General features: G+C 42.4%; 2 protein-coding genes and 1 long non-coding RNA gene across 11 annotated transcripts in view; 1 reads left to right on the top strand and 2 right to left on the bottom strand.

Annotated features, from left to right (window-relative positions):
* The window catches only part of usp32 (ubiquitin specific peptidase 32), a 58,086-nt gene extending 44,180 nt beyond the window's left edge, over nt 1–13,906 (bottom strand). For 7 of the 9 annotated variants that reach the window (XM_076075398.1, XM_076075397.1, XM_076075395.1 and 4 more), the window contains exon 1: nt 13,698–13,906. In XM_076075398.1, coding sequence (XP_075931513.1) covers nt 13,698–13,755 — 58 coding nt within the window. In that variant the 5' untranslated portion in view covers nt 13,756–13,906. Of the gene's footprint in view, nt 1–11,479; nt 11,551–13,697 lie in introns of all 9 variants that reach the window. The other 2 variants (XM_076075402.1, XM_076075401.1) reach the window with 2 other exon arrangements.
* Nucleotides 2,684–11,473, bottom strand: LOC142931479 (uncharacterized). Its single transcript, XR_012947344.1, has 2 exons — nt 5,182–11,473; nt 2,684–4,652 (listed from the first exon to the last, which is right to left on the bottom strand). It is a non-coding gene; the product is annotated as an uncharacterized LOC142931479 (long non-coding RNA).
* A 303-nt stretch (nt 13,907–14,209) lies between the features above and the next one.
* LOC142931478 (uncharacterized) lies at nt 14,210–18,607 on the top strand. Its single transcript, XM_076075406.1, has 7 exons — nt 14,210–14,272; nt 14,978–15,047; nt 16,076–16,171; nt 16,783–16,895; nt 17,262–17,385; nt 17,478–17,650; nt 17,756–18,607. Exons 1-7 carry the CDS (start codon nt 14,225–14,227, stop codon nt 17,819–17,821), a joined length of 690 nt encoding a protein of 229 aa, XP_075931521.1. The 5' UTR covers nt 14,210–14,224; the 3' UTR covers nt 17,822–18,607.
* Nucleotides 18,608–21,614: the final 3,007 nt, after the last annotated feature.

Genomic DNA, 21,614 nt, shown 5'->3' on the forward strand with positions numbered 1-21,614 from the left:
GGTATTTCTTATCGGCTCTACTCTTATCGGCTCTACTCTGAACAGCAGTTGAGTGAGTGGTAATCCATTACATTTTCTGTCAATGCTTCACAGTCTAACCCTTTCACAACATCAACGTGAGCTAATTATATTACTGTGCTGTTCCTGTCATATGGAAAAGCACTCACGCCGTGCTGCATCTTCAGCTCGGACTCTACACTTCTACCATCTGCATGGAAAATATCAGCATGAATGGAATTGATGCAGAAATACAGTTGTGCCAAATTTGTGCATTGTTAATTCTATAAGCGTCTAAGTTGACTTGTTTGCTTTCATTCACAGCACCGCCGTGCTGTCTCTCTCCTCTATCAAAAACTATACTGCCTCGCCTTTCTGGTTTACAGAGACTTAAAAAATGAAATCATTAATAGTTTTTACTCAACGGTGTACTTCAACAAATATCTCTATCTTCCAAAGTCCAAATAACAACAAAACTGAATGTAACCATGAGTACAACAGTCAAGATTTGATTGCAGGGTTAGACAGGAACACTCCTATTGAACAGACACACACACCTTTTACAAAGTATATCTTGGTTTGCCTTGTGACCTTTTTTCTCTCCACAGTAACCATTCATACAGCTGTAAGACGTTACTCTAGCAGAGACTCAACACAGTTTCCTTTTGACTGTGGTCAGTTGGCTTTAAAAAGCCAAATCAAATGCCCTCAAAGAACGCCCTCAGCTCCATGAATCATTTATTTTTTGTCATTCAAATACATGACTTGTATTTTGCTGCGCTCTCTTCCAAAACCTTCGTCCTAACCTAATCTACTGCTACACTACAAACAAAGGGATCTGAAGAAGCAAATGAAGCAAATAAAAGAGGAAACAATAACAGGACGCTGGTGTTGACAGAATTGATGTAATAGAGGATTGATGAGGACTTGGTGGGAATTTAACTGAATAGAGCTGTCAAAATGAGGGGGTCAGCTGATAGTGAGGGAATTTTTATTTGTTTTTTACCTATTTTCACAATGGAGCTTTACAAAAATTCTCCCAATTACCTCATGTATTTAATATATTGTGGAAGATATATGACCGGTGAAGCATCAAAAGAAGTGTAAGTGCAGACTGAATGTGTCTAGCTATTCAGGCTTTTCTCCCGTCAGTAAAGATTAGCAAGGCCTGGAGTGAGGCTTTGTAAGACTTCCAGACTCAATAAGCACTTGACACTGGAGGGAACAGGTTTACTGTAACTGCATTAAAGGAATGCGCTAACAATTTTGGGAAATACCCTTTTTTCCAGGAAGCATAAGGTGTAAAAGTGTCTTCTTGCTGCCTGGCAATCTCACAGTGACAACAAGACTCCAGGAAGCAATCGCACCCAACCAGGAAATAGTCCCGCACTCCACCCCTCAAATAATCATGTGCTGTTTTTTTACAGCTCAGTTTTTGTAAAAATGTAACAAGCGAGACATGACCTGTTAATTAGTGAGCTTCAGAGGTGATGGTAGGGAATTTAGACAGATCCCATCATAATAACTGTTGGCAAAAAAAAAAAAAAACGAATAAGCAAATATTCCAAAATGTCAAACTATTCCCTTATTTGAATAATTCAGATTTGGTTGTTGAATTTTGTGGGACATATTGGAGAGCACAGGTTCACAGAGTGGTCAGTCATAAGGCTTTAAACACTTATATATATATATATATATATATATATATTATAAATAGGAAAGGGGTATTGCTCACATGGCTACACAAGGTGGAAGAGAATTACAGAGAATGAGCAACATTAGAAAGGAGAGCAAATAAGAAAAGTCAATAGAACATTTTACGCAAAGCAAAGCAGAAGCAGACGGACACACTTGGTATCGAGGATATGTTTGACTTGCAATGCAGTAGAATTAAGGTTTTTTGGAAGACACCAGTTATATAAGGCCCTATCTATGTCTCGTCTTTTATTCCAACACACTGTGCTCCGGCTTCAGCAGCTGTAGAAAATGCCTCACTTCCCATTGCTCCAAAAATACACAGCCTCCCTGCAGCCAACAGAGGCACATGGCTAATTATCATACTGAATGATGGCGAACTTCTTCATGACATCAGTTGGAGCAAAGGATTTCATTGGTCAAACATAGTTCTGCAGGTAAAAATCCGCTGAAACAAAGGTCCGTTTTTTTTGTTCCGCACAAATATTCCGCAGGGGTGTGCAAGCATCCATAAGAACCCACAAAATCAGCTTTTATTCATTTCCGTGCTAAGTTTTTGGACAAAATCCATGCTGAGTGTGGAACGGCTTCAAGCTGCATTTGAAATTGAGTATTTGTTTCCCGGATATGAAGAGACGTCTAAATTCTATTCTATTCAAATGGCACAAAAATGCTTTACTGATATGGCTCTTCTAGACTTCAAATTTGAGTGGATCTATTGTATTGTATCAATCATGTCACGGCTGTTCATTTTTCTTAAATAACTGTGTGTGGGGAAAAAAACATTTTTGAGCCAGCATGGGTCAGTACCGACTGTGGCCGCTACACTAACACGGTTACCAGCCTGGCACTGTTCTGGAGGCTGTAAACTAACTAGTCAAGGATCAAGGATGTGCACACAGCCAGAGAACAACGACAAAGACATCTCTGGACATTCCACACATTTAGAAACACAGCACCTTGCTGGTAAAAACAACACAATGACTAAAGCTGTGTGGGGAACACATCTTTATGTACCACAATGAAAATGTACCACAATGAAAATGTTATTCAGATTCAACTTTACTGTCATTGCACAGAGTACAAGTACTAGGACAACGAAATACAGTTTTAGCATCTAACCAGAAGTGCAGAGGTGGTGCAGAGTTTAGTAAAGTGACAGCTGAGGGGAAGAAGCTGTTGCTGAGCCTGCTGGTCCTGGAACAGAGACTCTTATAGCGCCTCCCAGAGGGGAGGAGGGCAAACAGTCTATGGCCGGGGTGTGAGGTGTCCCTGACGATGCTGCGCGCTCTCCGCAGGCAGCGCTTGAGGTGGACGGTCTCGATGGCAGGGAGTGGAGTACCGGTGATATGTTGGGCAGCGGTAGAAGTTCACCAGGATCAGAGGAGACATGTGGATTTTCTTCAGTCTCCTCAGGAAGAAGAGACGCTGGTGTGCCTTCTTGACCAGGGTTGAGGTGTTGAGGGTCCAAGAGAGGTCCTCTGAGATGTGGACACCCAGAAACCTAAAGCTGGTGACACGCTCAACCTCTGTTACATTGATATGGATGGTTGTGTGTGCAGCCTTTGGTCTTTCTGAAGTCCACAATAAGCTCCTTGGTCTTTTTGGTGTTGAGAGCCAGGTTGTTGTTGGCGCACCACGCTGCCAGGTGCCGGACCTCCTCCCTGTAGGCCGACTCATCGTTGTTGTTGATGAGGCCCACCACCGTTGTGTCGTCTGCAAACTTGGTAATGGTATTGGAACCATGTAGAGGCGTGCAGTCACAGGTGAACAGGGAGTAGAGGAGGACTCAGCACACAGCCCTGTGGAACGCCAGTGTTCAGGGTGAGGGTGGAGGTGTGATTGCCTAACCTAACATACTGGGGTTCGTTGGTTAGGAAGTCCAGTATTCAGCTGCAGAGGGAGGTGTTGATGCCACGGTCACCTAGTTTGGTGATCCGTTTGGAGGGGGTGATGGTGTTGAATGCTGAACTGAAATCGATGAACAGCATTCTCACATAGGTGTTGTTGTCCAGGTGGGAGAGGGTGGAGTGAAGCGCCATGGAGATGGCGTCCTCTGTACACCTGTTCTGGCGGTAGGCAAATTGGAGGGGGTCCAGTGTGGGTGGTAGGCAGGTTTTGAGATAAGCCAGGATCAGCCTTTCGAAGCACTTCATGATGATGGGGGTGAGTGCAACAGGGCGGAAGTCGTTTAGGCTCCCTGCAGTGGAGTGTTTTGGCACTGGCACGATTGAGGTGGTTTTGGAGCATGTGGGTACAGCTGCTTGGGCCAGTGACAGGTTGAAGATGTCAGTCAGGACCTCAGTCAGCTGCCCAGCACAGGCCCTGAGCACGCGTCCGGGGATGCCATCAGGACCTGCAGCCTGATGGCAGCCTGTGGTTCATTGTGTCTTGAAAATCTTGTCAATGTTTTAAAAAATAAAAGGGGGTTGTCTCAACAACACTCCGGAACAAACTAATTCAGACTCCATATACTTTACAGACCTCGATGGAACTGGTGCTGAGCAGTCTACTACAATCTGTGAGGTCGGCTGTTTGGTCTCCTGAATGAACAGGATAAGTTTGAGGAGAGGGTAAAGTGAAAGAGCAGCACTTTTGAGCAAAGCTCTTAAACCCCCAACTGCACCAGTAGAGCTGCTCAGTGGCCAACAGATGAGTCTGGTTGTACTGGGCAGCTTCCGGGTGTTAACAGGGCTTCCCATTAATTACCTAGACTGTGGCAGCCCGCCATGGTGCATTTTGTCCTGCCACAGTTTTATAATTAATCTAAAATATTTACACTTCTCCACAGGTACGCTGGCTGGCCCTAGCCAAGCCCAGCTCCAGGTGGACTCAGAAAGGCCAGCGTAAAGGTGGCCAACGGCTCCGGCTGTGTGGCCCCTCGCAGGGAACTCACCACTCTCCGGGCCCGTGGACTTCTCTCTCTCTCTCTCTCTCTCTCTCTTCTCTCACCGTGCTTACTAGAGCTCAGTAAAAAAAGTACACAGATATTTTACTTCAGTAAAAGTAATACTAAAAAAATGTAAAAATACTGTAAAAAGTCCTGCATTCAGGACTTGGGCTGCATAAAAGTACAAAAGTATTAGCATCAAAATATACTTCAAGTAGCAAAAGATTTAAAAAAAAAAATCATGCAGAATGGTTTCAGAATATTGGATTATTATTGGAATATAATCACTGATGTGCTAATGAGCTGGTCCTTTAATGTTGCTGCTGGTCAAGCTCATTTGAGGTACTTTATAATAGGATACTTAATGATTATATATACTACTTTAAAGTACATTATAGTTAATTTGTATTTTGTATTAAGAATCTAAATCTGCAAAGTAGCTAGTAATTGATTTTGTCAAATAAATGCAGAAAGTACAAAGTATAATATTTCGCTCTGAGATGTAGTGGAGTACAAGTATAAAGTTACATAAAATGGAAGGTAGCCTAAATGTACTTAATTACATTCTACCACAGCACAAAGTTATTTATAGATCTAACCTCTCCTCTCTGAAAGTGCAGAAGATCGATCCATTTAACTTTAAAATGTACAAAGGTTTCTTCCTGGGGAGCATGTAGGGTCCGAGGCCTCACTGACTCCTGTGGGAAACACTGGTTAATGTGTGGAACTGTGTGAGTGAGGACTGGGGCTTTCCTGCAAAAGAGAGCATCCCTCTGCCTGGTTACAATTAAAAAAATTGCCACAAGTGACAAAGTGTCCCAGAACAGCAGGGTGTCGACCTTCACACGGCATGCTGCTCGGACCTTACCAAATATGTATTCTAAGTTTATCTAATCTATGTGTGGGGGGCATAACGTCGCAAACCTCGCGATCAAACTCCCGCGAATAATGCGACGTGAAAATTCTCTTTGCGTTTGGTGTGAACGTAGCATTAAAGCACAATATTATACTACACATTCTAGGATTAGTATCTTATTTGATCTTCATGAAGTGCATTAAACAAATCGGTTTGCTTGCACTACAGCTTTGTTACCGTGAATTAAACCAATTAATCTCCACTTGTGTAATCTCGTACAGCTCACCACAGCTTTGTCTGGCTTTAGTCCTTTTGATTGTGTCTGTGGTGAAGTTCCAGACGTGTAGGGAGGCTGTGCAGCTTTCACACCAAAAGAATAATGTACACATCTCTGATAAAACAGTGAAGCATGGCAGTACAACAAGAAGTACAACAAGAAGTACAACTACTTACATTTGAGTACTTGTCGATCAGCTCAATGACTTTGCAAACATCAGATGTTCCTCTCTTTCTGACCGGAACACATTGAATATACAACATGATGCTGCTGCTGACATTTTAACATTGTGTTTTATTGATACACACCGACCACAGTTTGCCATAGGGATGATAATAATTAACCGTTTAAAAGTGCCATCAGTTAAAAAGAAATGTTAAAAATAAAAAAGCTGAGCAAACCTCAGTGGCTTGTCACCTAAAGGTAAAGAGTGCAAAACACAGGAGCTTTTCTATATTCATTCACCGACGGTATACTTTAAAAAACACTGCACATTCACAGCTTCACGTTACTGTTGACTTCATACTCACTATCTCACACGCGCTCTCTTGAACAATTATGACTCGATGCTGTAAACTCAATAATCGGACATTTCAAACTCAATTCTCAACGTTATGACCTCCTGTAACAATTCTTTGACACCTGGCTGTCCGTTCCTTTCCACTGCCCCTGAACGCAACAGACGTAACACACGTGCGTCTTGTTTACGTTCTCAGATAGGCTAAGGATGAGGTAAATTAGTTTTTTTAATCATGAATCATAACAAATAGCAGATAAACAGTGATTCAAAAATAAATCATGTATATAAACATTTTGATGCATCAAGAAGAGTTGATAATGGTTTTATAACGCCATCGTAGCCCTCTGAATCGGAATCAAATGGAATCGTGAGGTGCCTGGAGAACGCCACTCCTAATCTATTGTGTATATGTATAGGTGTAAATCTTCACAATCTCCATGCTTCTAAATGTATGCATCCTCAGTATTCTGTATTACTGCACATGGCTACTTTTTCATCAAATAATCCAAGCAAACCTGAACTCAAAAATCTGACTACAACAGTCTGTGAAATACAAAGCTGAAACATTTTCAATACTACTGTGTGATCCAACTCTATGAACAGAACATTATAGGTGTGCTGTAATCCACAATGCAGCTCTAACACAGACTTCCTGAATGTCTGTGGCATGTTACACTGCATGAATAAGACTTTCCCTTACTCCGAGCTCTTCTACTCTTACTTGTTTTAAGTCACTGCATCTGTCGACAGAACACCACCAATTGAATTTCAGCCTGATACACGATTCTTTCAGCCCAACATCGTTGAAACAGAGTTAATGTTGGTAACGAGAGCATCAAGTTATCAGACCGATCGTTTGAATGGTGAAACACCAACAGAGAGAAGAGAAACAAGCGACAGTGAATGACACGACAGACTCACACTGAGCTGACATGAAACCAATTCCCCACGATGTTCCGTCACTGCAGCGACACAGAATCATCCACAACGCGATACGTTTTAGAACTGAATTTCAACACCTCATATGTATCATACAGGACTTAATCCTCATTCAGAGTGAGGACATCGGAAACAGCCACCTTTAGGATTCATCTCATAACCCATTGGCAAAATAAAAGGTAAATAAAAGGTCTAACATGAGGATTAAGTACAATACATACCAAAGTCAGCATTGTGTTCATAAGAAATAACATGAAAGAAAACACGTTCACGTCTTTCAGGACCTTCCCCTCTCTAAGAGGCCATCCTTACCAGAATAACGGCTAAACGGAGTTTCTTATAGATTTGCCATTTTAATCTGAGAGAATATCGGAGCATCTCGTAGATTTGTGACTTTAATTTTCGATGTTTTCTTGGAATATTACATCCCTCCCCTGGCTCTGTAATTATTGTTTTTTACTTCAATGGCCCAGCATGACCATTTATGAAATTTCTTCCTTCCAAACATTGTTCCATGGATTTTCAACATAATCATGCATTTACAAAATCACTGCACTTGTGAGTTTAGCGGGGGTTGATGACTACAGTCTCAGCTGACTCTTGTTTCACTTCAGTCAAGTGAGACAGAAACATCTCAAGGCACTGCTACTGAAAATCAAAACAGCCCATTAAGAATATGCCTCGTCCTACCAGATAATAGCTAAATTGTTACAATTAGACGGACCAACGGGGAGGAAAACAAAGCGTCCACATTATAGAAAACACTGTGTATTGTTGATGCTGTGATGCAATGGGGGTGTTATTGGGCACTGGGCTGCATCAACTGCAATGGTTACCATTCAATGCAGAGCAAACAATGGCTCTGATTTCTGCTACTGCACCAACACACTCTCCATCCGCACACAGTTTACAGACAAAGCCTGGGAACATAATACACAATAGTTATTGGCAGATACACAGCAATGCATGCTTAGCTCTTCTATTAGTCTCCATTGGTGTCTCTGGGTCCCACGGTCTGTCTGTCTGTCTCAGCAGGTTTTCAGTGCTAGACCACCTTACTTAATCATTGTGGCAGCAGAGCAGCAGCCAACAAAGCCTCCTGCTGTGACTCAATGTTTGTTGTCCTATGAAATATAAAGCGGGTGTGCTCGCCTGCTGCTACCAGCATGACTGGAAACACTCGGACAGGGAGCACGAGGCATCTGGAGAGGCATGCAAATACTAAACTCACATGAGTCCCGGCAACCTTTTAGTCATGGTGAACTGTCAACAGAAGCTGCAGGCACAAACATACAGGGAGTGCTGTTCTTAAAAAGCTCACTTCACCTGCAGGCATGACGCCAAACATTCAGCATGAGGATGCTGTTTAATGGGGTTGGAAAGAGAAAAACAACATATAACAAAGCTATTTAGTCATTGTGATACTACTATGCCCTTGGTTCAGCATAGACTTTGTTTTTTGCTGCGGTCCAGTGACAGTTGGGGAAAATGGCAATTAGGTGCAGTGAAGTCTTTTCAAAGGACGTTAAAATGTTGAAATTCTCAGTTTCAAAATCAAACCAAATTATTCCCGTTCCCCTATCGTGTCATCATTTTACAGGTCAGTGGCGCTGTGTTGCTAACCGGTACCTTACTTAACTCCGAGTAATTAACCTTTTCCAAAAGACACTTCGACATGTACTGGGACTAGGCAGTAGCTGCTTCAGCTTCAGGGTCTTACTTGGACACTTGATTAGAACAGAGCCATCGTTAATGTTGTTGGTAACATCTGTGCTCTTCCTACTATGACAAGTCAAAGCTACTATGGGTGCTATTATGGGAGCTACAATAAGGGTGAAACCAATGAGAGCCTCACAGCTACGCACAATATCAACACAACCAATATGATGAGGCACCTAAACAGAATAAAGTCCTCACACCTATTTATTCCTGTAGCTCACTTTGGAGGAGGAGGAACAGCTGATTCGTGATGGGAGCTCTGGGTGGCAGTAGCTCCGTCTGTGGAGACGGACCATGGACTGGGTGCTGGAGAGGTGCCAGCTCGCCTCCTGGGCACTGCCAAGGTGCCCTTGAGCAAGGCACCGTACACCCAAACTGCCCACTGCTCCTAATACTAAGGTGGATTAAATGCAGAGGCTTAATTTCACTGTGTGCTGTGTACATGCGTGACAATATAAGTTGATTTGGAGAGGACAGCTGGCTAGCTAGTTAGCTAGTCTATCTCCAGAGCTGGCAAACTAGCCAGCTGCTAAATGAGTACAATTTAACAACTTAATGCTTCACCCACACACTCTTGTCACAGTGTAGGAAAGCTACATTGCTATCGCCAGATAAATGACAACTTTATTCAGATGGTTTTCTGTGTTCGGTGTTGCGTGGAAGCATGGCTGATTTAGCTAAGGGCTGGCTAAGTAGCCAGCCCTTCTCTCTAATAGATGAGCCTTCTGTGAGGAGGTTAGCTGAATGCTAAGCTAATATACGAGCAACATTTTCTCTCCATCTCTGAAACGCCTTGCCGAGTCCGGTAGCTCACTACAGCCTAGAATCACAGTCTAACATCTCAAATGTATGCAAGTACATATTTAGATTTAGAATATTTGTGACAGTCCTATAATATAGTATTTTATAATACTTACAGACAATAGCTTAGCCACTTGGACAATTGTTGTCTCAGATTAGTATTCTGTATTTTAGATGAGGCTCCACCATATGGTGTGCTGCATTGTTGCGAGGAGAGAAAAGGAGAGCAGACAACACACACCTTTGTTGTGCTCCTTTCCTTATACTGAAGGTTTAGGACTATGTGTTATTGATTTATGCAAGTTGCCGGCCATGTTTACATAGCAAACAGCATACTGGAAGCCTTTGTGGCAGCATTAGGCCAATCTACATCCACAAAGCAGCGAGCACAAGGTAAGAATGCAAAGCAGCGGCCTATCACCTCGGCTGATAAAGCCTGCTGACGTCGATAAGAAATGCGAGGCCCTGCAGTTCTCAGGTGACTAGTTAGAGCGATGACCGTGACTGTTGCTTTACTAAACTATGTGGTGGTCTAGTATGAACACATGGGGTATACAGCCTGTTTAAAGACATGTATCCTTTTACATCCTACCCAGCTCTGCCAATACAAACCGATACACATTTCAGCTCGGGTTCAACGTTATATTTATTTTTCCAGCTCCAGAAAAATCACTGTGTTTAATATTTTTTTGTGTGTAATTTGCTAGATTTACTGGCCCAAATTGGCATGCTTACCACGGGGCAAGTGGGCAATCCTTATTGTCAAGCAACATAACGTGTGTGTGAGTGAGTGAGTGAGTGAGTGAGTGAGTGAGTGAGAGAGACAAGAAAACACTAAAACTGCTGAACCATTTAATTGTAAATCCACAAAACAGTTACGCAAACGGTGTGGGATCATATTATGTCGTTCAAGATAATTGCACTCAAATAAAAAAAACAAAGCAGAAGACGACCACACATTCACTTTTCCTGAAAAAAGAAATATGTAATTGTCATTAATTATTTATGGTATGAACTGTGCCAGAACAGCGTTTTTTGCCCTGAAATGAATAAATGGAGATGATTTTTAAAGAATGGAATTGATAGACAACATGTGTTTGTTATTATTTCCTACTTTATTGATGACAAAGTTAATACTGTTAGAAGTCCCATTATTCATGTCTATGTTTCACACACTGTGCTAGTTAGTTATGTTGCCCAGCTCGAGCGGCACCTTCTAAAATAGACTAAGCAGCACGTATTTTTAGCGGAGAGCCGACCATGGGACGCTTCTTAACTCGCTGCGGAGAGCCTGGTTGGATCACAGGCTGTCTGGATTGGCCGCCATCAGCTCCAGCAGCCGCCCCGGCTAGCATTATGATATATTTTCTCTGTTTTCCTTCATATTCTATTCTTAGTTCACCTCTACTCTCTTCAGCCCTCTACCACTACCATAGATTGGCTTCAAGTCTCCCAGCAACTTCTTTATTATAGATAAAAGATGGATTGGTGGGGCCCTGAGAATATACGTATTCAGCGTAAAGGGCAGGCTACTTCAGGAACTACTCTTCCTACGCAGTCAATTTCATTTTAAAAAGGAGATTCCTTTAAACATCAACCTTGATGTTACTCAGCACATAATAAAACTGGCCTGCTGGATCATTTCACAATACCACAAGGTTATCAAGGCTTCCTGATTCCTGACCAATCATTTATTATTTTAACTTTGTACATTGAAGGACACAATGAGCACAGTCAGATGCCCACAGCTATGAAATTAAAATGTGCAGTCATCCCATCATTTACCATTTAAAAAGAAAGCAGACTTTGGCCTCTGAAACGTAGACGCCCAGCCTCCAGCCTCCTGTATCCACCACCTGTGTTAGCTCGTCACAAAAGAAGTCCGTTGTATGCCGATACAGGTTGATACAATTCATAGAAGTAGGCTATTCAGTATCAGTGTGACGATACGATGACCTTATGGTACCCAGTGTTTTAAGCAGCCACACTGATTATGTTCTATATGATTTTCTCATATCTTATCCATTTCTTTATTGTAAAGAGGACATGAATATCTCTAATAAAAAATAAAAATCCCCGTTCTCACTCTAGGCATATGTTAGCAATCACACATGTCGCGGTTAGAAACTAAATTAACAGAGACTGCATAATCAACCCTGCAAATGTAGTCTTGAAAGAAGTTTGACCCTGGGTTTAGCCTACTGCAGGAACACATCTAAGCCTAACATCTCACCCAGGAGGTCCCCTGCCCACTATCCTGCTGGTGTCCTGCTAGACTGAGCTTCCATGAAAACTGACCTCATAATTACGGCAGTCGAGCCCTTGGTGGGAATTAGGAATGTTGCCATTTGACTGGTCAGATACGGCTGGATGGCTGGATAATTCCACCGCCCGTGTGTGTGTGTGTTCAGGAATTGAGGAATGTCCAAACCACCACACAAGGAGCCGATATTGAAAAGATGCAATTTAGGCAATAGAAACGGCAATAGGTCGAGGTGTGTTCAAACGTAGGCTTCAGTGGTAAAACTATAGTAAAGAATCCTGGCTGAAATTAAGTTACAAACCTTTATCATTGAAATAAATATGAATGCAAAGGACAGGTCTGTCGGCGCCCTGACGGCGCCCTGGATGGATGTGCAACAGCCTCTCATAGCCTGGAGTCAAGGCAGACAAAGGTCAGCTACAGGACACCCAGGGAGTAAAGTGCAACAAGAAGGGGATCAGGGATAAGATATCCGCCGTGCTTCCTGATAAATGCTCACCCACATCTTACATGAGTGCACCAACACTCAAGACTATACATGCATCAGTTACACAGAGTTACCCAGCTTTGTGCTTTACTTGACGTTGCGGTATATACAGGTTTGGGAGACCCTACTTTAAGTTTTGGGCTCACCCAGTGAAAAAAAAAATAAATGTCCACAGACTTCGACTCTAAGCAACTAAATGCAGCGACAGCAATGGCAACGTGAAGCATGGCTGTTGTTCAGCCAAACGCCCTGACTACCGTTACACAGCTTGCTAACTACTACGTGTCCATTAGTGGAAGCGACCTGACAGTCCGCTGGCACAAACATTGCCGATTAAGGTTGGCCATGTCACATGGCTGGGTTTGAAATCCGCCAGACGAAGGCTCACACAGATTGTCTGGAGGCACGTCCCTCTGGGAACTTAGCTGTAGCGACCCAGCTAACTAACTGTCTAGCTAGGAGACAAGTAAGCTAGCTAGTTGCAGCACATAACGCTACATTAGCAGTATTCAACATTAGCTACCTAAAGTGATAAGAGCTAGGCTGAGTGGCGTCAGCCTAGCTCTGTCGTCCAGCTAGAAAGTGAGCACACATTCGAGGCTGTTTGCGCAACTGTTTTGCCAAATTGCGCTACTGTCAGTCAGCCCATCCCTCTCCAGCCGACACTAGCGCCTCTACCAACGCTTTGGTAGCTATGGCCAGAACGTCACGCCAAGCACAGTCCAAAACATCTGACAGTTTTACGTGACCTTGCTTGTAACAGAAGGCAAGCGCCTCATAAAGTACCAGTCAGTTCCATTTACACATTGCTCGGAAGAATAACCCGGTTCGGGATGAACAGAATCCATACAACGACGTTAAGCTACAGATTTAGCGTTATGCTGTAATTAACGTTACTAGGAAACGCTTCCTACTGCATCCCGACGTGCGTTTTGGTGGAAGGAGACTGCAGACAATATAGACTTAGCTATTGCTAAACTTAACATGTAACATTTAACATGTACTTAAATTCCGCGAGGCTTTCCGACATCTTGCTATGCCGAATGTATTCATATATCGTGGTGGTTCCGGAGCCAGTGTGTTCTTTTTTTGAAAGGTGTCTACCTTATCCAACAACCATGGCCACTAAAACCTCTAGATTTTAAAAGGGAAGTCAGGACGTTGTCCTCTTGTGCACCGGCCTAGCCTAAAAGCTGACAGTTAGCTAAGCTAGCGCCACTGAGGTGAATCTAGCCCGTTGCTTTTCGGCTTACCTCTCTTGACTGCCTCGTCATACGACAGGAATCCGATCCTCGACTCTTTGGCCCCCATGCTCCCCTCATTTCATTGCGATGTGGATAAATAAACGCTGCGCACTGAGTTGATCACAATTGTTTTGTCGCCGTATCCGTTTATTGTGGAGTGGGTTGCTGCTGATGTGTGTGTGTGGTGAACGGGTGAATGTTTTCAGCGACGCCTCCATACTGTCACGTGAGCTGACTCTACAGGTCAGTTGATCAGCTCCTCCGGACGCTTGTAAACACACTCAGCATGCCAGAGACAAACGTCTTTATGTCAACATCAATACTTCATGAAGTGCTTCCCCTCTTTCTCGCGATTATGAGTCGAATGCATTCGACTCATAATGCGTAGTCAGTCACACCAAGCTGTCAATATATGTGCGTATCTGTAAAGTCTAGGTTGTAAAGAAGCGCGGGTAGCACCACCTTGTGGCTACTCTGCTAAACGACGCTAGTTTACATCTATACGTCCACCACAGCGACCTCTAGTGGTACCACGGATGTATAGCTTGGCACATAAACCAGGAACAAGCACCGAAACCAGGGAAGTATGTCGTGTTCTTAATTTATAGTTTGTATTATGTATTCAGTTGCAGTTTAATTCAATTGCACATACAATACCGTAATTTCTCTTTATACTGGGCCCATCTATATATATATATATATATATATTTTTTTTTTAAATGTACAGTTTGATGTTGGCTGGCTCACAGGCGAAGCACTCTTGACGTAGAACATCAAATATTATAATAGTATTATATTATATTCATGACTTCAGCATGTATCCAACACACGAACGACACCTTCAATACATTTCAACTGTTTCATTTGTTCGTCTTCTATTTTATTCCACCAAAAGGACACTAACGGCCAAAAATGAATCCTTAAATGTAAAAAAAGACATTTACTGGTCCTTAGTGGACCGTTAATGTTAAATGTTTTTTTAATGCTGCCCTCCTCTTCGGCAGGTGCTTCTATGTGTCCATGTTTTAGAATGGAGTTTGGCGTGACGCTGTGTTCGTAAAATAGCTTTGCCCGCTTCCTATGTCACCTTTAGCCGTAGTTGGCGTGAACAACATGACAGCGCGCGCAGCACCACACAAAGCTGCCCGAGCTGACTTCAGCAGCTCGTGGAAGCCGCGGGAATGAAAGCATGAATGTATCTCATCATAACGTGCGTGAGCTCGTTTTGATGCCTAGACAAGTCGTCTTACAAAGCAGGTTGCATTCTCTATTTTTTTTCCCGGGATAAGGCACAGCTGTCCCGCTCAACTGGCACGGAGATGGGACTCCAGGTTCTGCTGTACTGGCCGAATATTATTGGTGAGACACATTTGGTTGAATTTCAACCAAGAAATTTTATTTTATATTTGTGTTATGTGCGGGACTGTCAGGTCACTGTGACATGACAACCCGGGTTACTTGGCCGCCACTGTGACATGACAACCCGGGTTGCTTGCCCATTAGCCTACTAAACATAGCAGCCAGACTGCGAGAATATTATAGTATAGGATATTATATTATATTATAGAATGGTATATTATGGAATAGTATATTATAGAATAGTATATTATATTATAGTATAGAATAGTATATTATAGTATAGTATAGTATAGTATATTATAGAATAATATATTATAGTATAGAATAGTATATTATAGTATAGTATAGTATATTATAGAATAACATATTATAGTATAGAATATTATATTATAGAATAGTATAGTATAGAATAGTATATTATATTATAGAATAGTATAGTATATTATAGAATAATATATTATAGTATAGAATAGTATATTATATTTTAGAATAGTATATTATAGTATAGTATATTATATTGTAGAATAGTATAGTATATTATAGAATAGTATAGTATAGAATAGTATATTATATTATAGAATAGTATATTATAGAATAGTATAGTATATTATAGTATAGTATAGAATAGTATATTATAGTATAGTATAGAACAGTATATTATAGAATAGTATATTATAGAATAGTATAGTATAGAATAGTATATTATAATATAGAATAGTATATTATAGAATAGTATTGTATAGTATAGAATAGTATATTATAATATAGAATAGTATATTATAGAATAGTATAGTATAGAATAGTATAGTATATTATAGAATAGTATAGTATAGTATAGTAGCCTTTATTTCGATGATGATTGGCAGAACATTGACACTGAAAGATGTCCCTGTGATGATACCGTAATTCATTTGAACTGACCTTTGGGTAACTTTAGGAAGTGCTCTACGTCTGCCACTGAATTGAAGAGTTCCTTCACCTGGCTGTCCTAATACCTTGTGTATGTATTATGTATTTGTCTCTTTCAGGTTACGTTAGGATCGGCCTTGTGTTTGCTGCATGGGCTTCCTGTGAGACACCAGCAGTCTTTGTCCCTCTTTACTCAACCCACATAGCACTTGATGGTAAAGGCTCTGAGGCTTTTTACTGGTTTATTCTGGCATCAGTACATTCCAGTAGAACCAATGTTGTATTGAACTTTCTTATTGTTCAGTAAACATAAAATACAGCCACAGGTGTAACTAATAAGATAAATAATAAATGGCTCACTGTCATGTCTTACTGGGACACTTGGACACAACGGGCCCATTGTTAATGCTATTAGCAACAACTGTGCCGTAGCTGTGATAACATGTCTGCTGTGAAACGGCCTATTGTGCTGCTGGTAGATGATGTTCTGCACCAATTTAAGACTGGATTATTAAAAATGGCAGGTGTAATGACATTAATCACAGCCACATACCCTTATGGTTTCTGTTTAGGTCTCTGATATTGTGCATGCTAACTCAGTGGCATGCCTGCCTATGGTACTCAAGTGGTGTGATTGATTAAAGGTATTATTGATGAAATGCCAATAGTGAGACTGAATGAGTGTAGAGCAGAGTCTAAGGTTTTGTATGTAGGTGTAGTTGCGTCCTGTTTCATAACTCCAAAAGGCCTCGCCAGGAGGAATAGTTGCTGAGTGCACAAGACATGAACATTGTGTCTGCAGTATGTGATGATGTTTTCTGTGCAGGAGTGGACGGCTGGTTGGCACGGAGGCTGGGCCAGACCTCCAGGTTTGGAGCCTGGCTGGACGTAGTGGTGGACAACCTGGGCAGAGGCCTGCTGTGGAGTCTGCTTTTTCAGGTCTGCTGGCTGCAGAACACGCAACACAAACAGTATAGTATACACACACACATGCACACCAAGTGCTCACGTTAGGCTGTGAGCTTCCTATACGATTATCATAAAATGAATAGTTTAGAATGAGCCTTCGATTTACAGTAGCTACACATGAAATGATTGCATACAGCTGGTACAAAGGAGCCGAGTATCTGCCAAGAAATGAATCCTCATTAATCCTTGCTGCACCAGCAGTAGCCTTTACTGTTCTGCGTCTTGGTTTTTGTGACATCAAGCAGAACACCCACGTGGTACGCTCAACCGTGTGTGTAAAGATTATTTTAACCATTTCTAACATGGTGTTAAATGTTTCTATGTGTCCTATTGCAGTGGGGCTGGCTGGTGTCTGCTTTGGAGTGGTGTGTGTTTGTGTGTAACCACAATGCCAGAGGTGACCACTGGAAGAACAGTTTCATCACCAGCCCTCCATTCATCCAAGCCGTCATGGCAAACGGTAACAAGCCTGTCACTGTGGATACGTTCATGTTGATGTGCAGCTCAAGATACATTACAAGATTCCATGAACTGTGTATCTGCTGCTGTTAGGGTTTCGAACACCTCTTGGCACATGGGTGGTGAGCGGGCTGCACGGCCTCCCCCTGTGGCTCTATGGGTGTCGGTGGGGTTTACTGACCCACTGGCTGGGTCTGCCTCTCTGGATCCAGGCTCTGGGGACTATGCTGCTGGCTGCAGGTCGCCTGCTGGCTCTATCAGTGGAGGTAGGAATAACCTTTGATAAGCACAAACATCATGTCGACAAAAGTTGAAGTTGTGTTGAAATAGTTGCTGCTCAAATTTCCTGTTTAATTATATTATTTCTGCAGATATGGTGTATGTGGACACACATCAAATACCTCATCAATGACGAGCCGGAAGAGAAAAAGAACTGAAAGCCTCTCAGCAGAGTTATACTGCCCTGTCTACGCTGGAACAATGCTGCACCTTTATGTGAACACTGGCCTCAGGTCACATTTGGTTTTCGTGAAAGTTGATTAGACGTCTACCAAACAGAGAATATTTCACGTAAATATAAGGTGGTCACGTTTGGACTGATTTTTTTCAATTTTCAACGACACTACCCTCTGTCCCAACTGTCCCAACTGTCCCAGGGAGGCAGCATTTTGCACTCCCTGTAGGCTTGAATCTAACAATCTTTCACGTTTGGGTTGGGCTCTAAAAAACATGATAAATTGTAAGCAGCAGACACTTGTCTCTATTCAGGGATCAAATTATTTTCAGTTCTGTTCAAGTTGTAATGGAAGGTTATTTTGTCCCTACTTCCCTCCTGACATGAGAGCACTTCATCCCAGGGGCATTGTCAGGGCTCTGTGGAGGACGGGCAAGTTTTTCCAAACTAATGTGGAAAAAAACATTTCTTCATGGAGCTGTGCAGGTGTAGCCGTGCTGCCAGGTAGCTTGCAACACTTCAGTGTGCTGTAGAGACCATGTTTCTGCATGGGTAGTAATATTTTCCAGAAAAATGTTTGTGGGGTTTGAATATCTTGAGACTTTTTTTTATCGTATTGTAATATGGCCGTGAATTATGCTCTTTCTCTTCGTTCTGGACTTCCAGAAGTTTAAGAGCATTGATGTGGGAGAGACCCGATGAAGGCTTTGTTTCAGGGAGGTTATCCTGTTGCCATTACTGCTGCCTTGCAATAAAATGCTGAAAGACAGTCCTAAGAAGAGTGGTCCTTGTGTACCTACTGTACAACACAGTTAGACGACACACATTCAGGATTGTACTGTTCAAACACCAACGGGCATTCTCTAAACTGCCACGAAGTTGGTTGGGTATAACTCTACTGTCTGAAATAGCATTGTCTGCTCTCTAGCAGAGACTTCTATTAAGTTGAGACACCCAAGGCAACAACAAAGAACAAAACGGATGTTGTCTATTTTCAGACTAGTGGAAAGAAAAAACATCCAAAATACACATTTAGCTGTTTATTTTTAAACAAATTATTTCAGGAAGCTTGTATTCAAAAAAGAAATTCTCTTCATGTAAGTTATAAACTGGGGACATTTCATCTTGGTATAGATTAGGTAATCTTTATTTACCCTATTCACCTGAAGTGTCCTGACAAACGTTTGAATTTAACAATAAATGTCTTTAACAGCTGCTTCTTTCTGAGCCAGAAATCTCCACATCAGCAGCACCCACTCACACACCATCTGTCCAGTCTGTATTGTGAAGCTGTTCACAGAGGGGCTTGTTCATGGAACATGAGGCCTAACAGCCAAGGAAGGAAACTGAATGGGCTGTGATATTAAATACATTTAGGTACCATCAACTCTTCTTGTATATTTACGACATTTGTTTGGCCAAGTTTCGTTTAATTGAGACGTGAATGAATTCTAAGGTGCGAACACAAGAGAGAGAAACGCATGTGGCTTTTGTGATCAATGATATACGTTTTAATGTTTTTGCAGCTAACAGTGAAGCAGTAACAGGACAACAGTGAAACATCCCCTCGTCACATCTGGTGTCGATCAGCTGAACTTGGAGAGAGAAACAGGGCTGTTGGAGAGATCACAGCTTTATTGAACATCTTTAACTTTGTCCATCTTTCCCAGCAAGCCCACTCCCTCGAAACCCCTCCCACCCCACACTGGAACTATGGTATTCCCTTTCAGATATCAGATCATCACAATGAAGACCAGTAGGTATTGTCAAGTCAAACCACGTCTCGTACATTCCACCGGACTGCTCGTCTCTCAGCGTTAGTGATAAAGGACAAACACCCGTAGACACTTCAACATTAAACTAATCCCATCTGTGGATCCATGTTTCCCTGCTGGCCGAGCAGAGGATGTGACCGTGACGTATCGACAGTGAAGCTGGAGGTTGGACAGAAAAGGCCTTGTGTTCAAATCAGTGAAAAAGAGCCTTTTCTCAGACTTTCACGCTCGGTACAAAGAACAATCCACCGCAGAAATCACTTAACATTGGCTCCAAAACAGTAGCCCTAATAGACCAGAATGCAATGCAACAGGTCGACATGTGACCATAACTGGAGGAGAGAAGAGAATAAACACTAGGATGGATTACCCATGATGACATCTGACAGTGTGGAGTATCTGAGGGTACAGGTTTCCATTATGTTTTACTTTGATGGACACAAAGATATGTATTGACCATTTGTCACAAGCCAAACTGTTGCAATACGCCGTTTTCTGTAAATTGTCCAAATCTAATCTGTTATCCGAGTACAGAACTTTTTGGAAGTACAGACTGCAGGTAACATTCATTTCCACCTCTGCCCTGGAAACCGTTTCGCCATCTCCCCAGAGAGAGGGCGTGCTTGTTGAGGCCGAAGCACCGAGAGTGTAGCTGAGCATCCTTTTAAGGGGGCTAAGGCTGGACCTCCTCAGCTAGAGCCACTCACATCCCTGCTAGAGAGGGAGGCGTCTGAGAGCACTGAAGCAACAGCAAGGCAAAGCTGGTTTCCTTCATTCACTTAGACGAAGGAAACAGTGGGGCGCTTAACAAAGGCGTCACATGTTCAACAACGTTGTAGATATTAATGCCTGAATTCATTTTAAAGCTGGACAACACTTTCCATCAGTGAGAAAATCTCATCGTTATTTCTCTACAGAAATACTCGTCTCACTTCATCCATGACCACACACCGAGGACTTTTCAGGGTCAGTTCACCCAAATTATGAGAACATCTATTTCCTTACCTGTAATGGTATTTAGCCATGCAAATAGTTTATTCTGTTTCACCAAGGTTTAGAGATCACCATCTCTGACATATCTGCCTCCACCCAAATACAACACACGTGTATGGGATTTCATTTGTAGCATTTTAAAGTGTCACTACAGCAGTGATGCCCAAACTGTGGTTCTGAACCACACTGGGGTCGCACAATGATTCCCACGGTAGGAAGAACACACATCTGTACGACAGAAATGACGTTTAAGCTTTCAGAATACTGTATGGTTTTACCTCTACAGGCCTAACTCGGTAACTTGTAAACTTCTGGTAAAGTGATCTGATCGTTTCAAAGTGCTACATTTAGACAAGCGGCTGTGTGAAGCATCAGACTGATAGAGATTCATTTTCATGGACATGAGTTACAACAAACTGGGCCTCAGGGCAAGATTTAAGAAAAACAAAAAACAGATGCTATTGGTTGTGTTCAGGGTTATTCCTCCCATTGGTTCATTATGATTAAAGAGCAGCACCCTTTCAAGCAGGAGTTAAGCTGTAAGATGAAACAACTGATGGGCTTTAGACACCAACAGTCAGTGTGGTCAGGCTGATGGAAAAACATGGTCCAGTAACCAAATATGTGAGACTTTGCATTCATGGGATGTTTGACAGGAGGGAGAGGAACGATGCACAGGTCAACGACACATGCACACAAATATAGGTCCCCATCGTAGTGCCCCTAAGGGTAGAATAGTGTATTTAGCACTTAAGAGTACGGGTCCGTCTACAGACAGATAACTGCAAGCTGGTGTAAGGCTGGTAATGATCAGTGGAGCACTTGGGCACCCAGCGAGACAGACGCACGCACGCACGCACGCGCGCACACACACACACACACACACACACACACACACACACACACACACACACACACACACACACACACACACACACACACACACACACACACACACACACACACACACACACACACACACACACACACACACACACACACACACAC

This window comes from Anarhichas minor, unplaced genomic scaffold (assembly GCF_050575085.1).
Source record: "Anarhichas minor isolate MPS153535 unplaced genomic scaffold, ASM5057508v1 ptg000052l, whole genome shotgun sequence".
Lineage (NCBI taxonomy): Eukaryota > Metazoa > Chordata > Actinopteri > Perciformes > Anarhichadidae > Anarhichas > Anarhichas minor.

Bases quoted from the DNA above. Each gene is read 5' to 3' on its own strand.
- LOC142931478 (XM_076075406.1), top strand. From the start codon at position 14,225: ATGTATAGCTTGGCACATAAACCAGGAACAAGCACCGAAACCAGGGAA. The intron at 14,273-14,977 runs GTATGTCGTGTT...TCCCGGGATAAG, and splicing joins CAAGCACCGAAACCAGGGAA to GCACAGCTGTCCCGCTCAAC. The intron at 16,896-17,261 runs GTCTGCTGGCTG...GTCCTATTGCAG, and splicing joins TGTGGAGTCTGCTTTTTCAG to TGGGGCTGGCTGGTGTCTGC.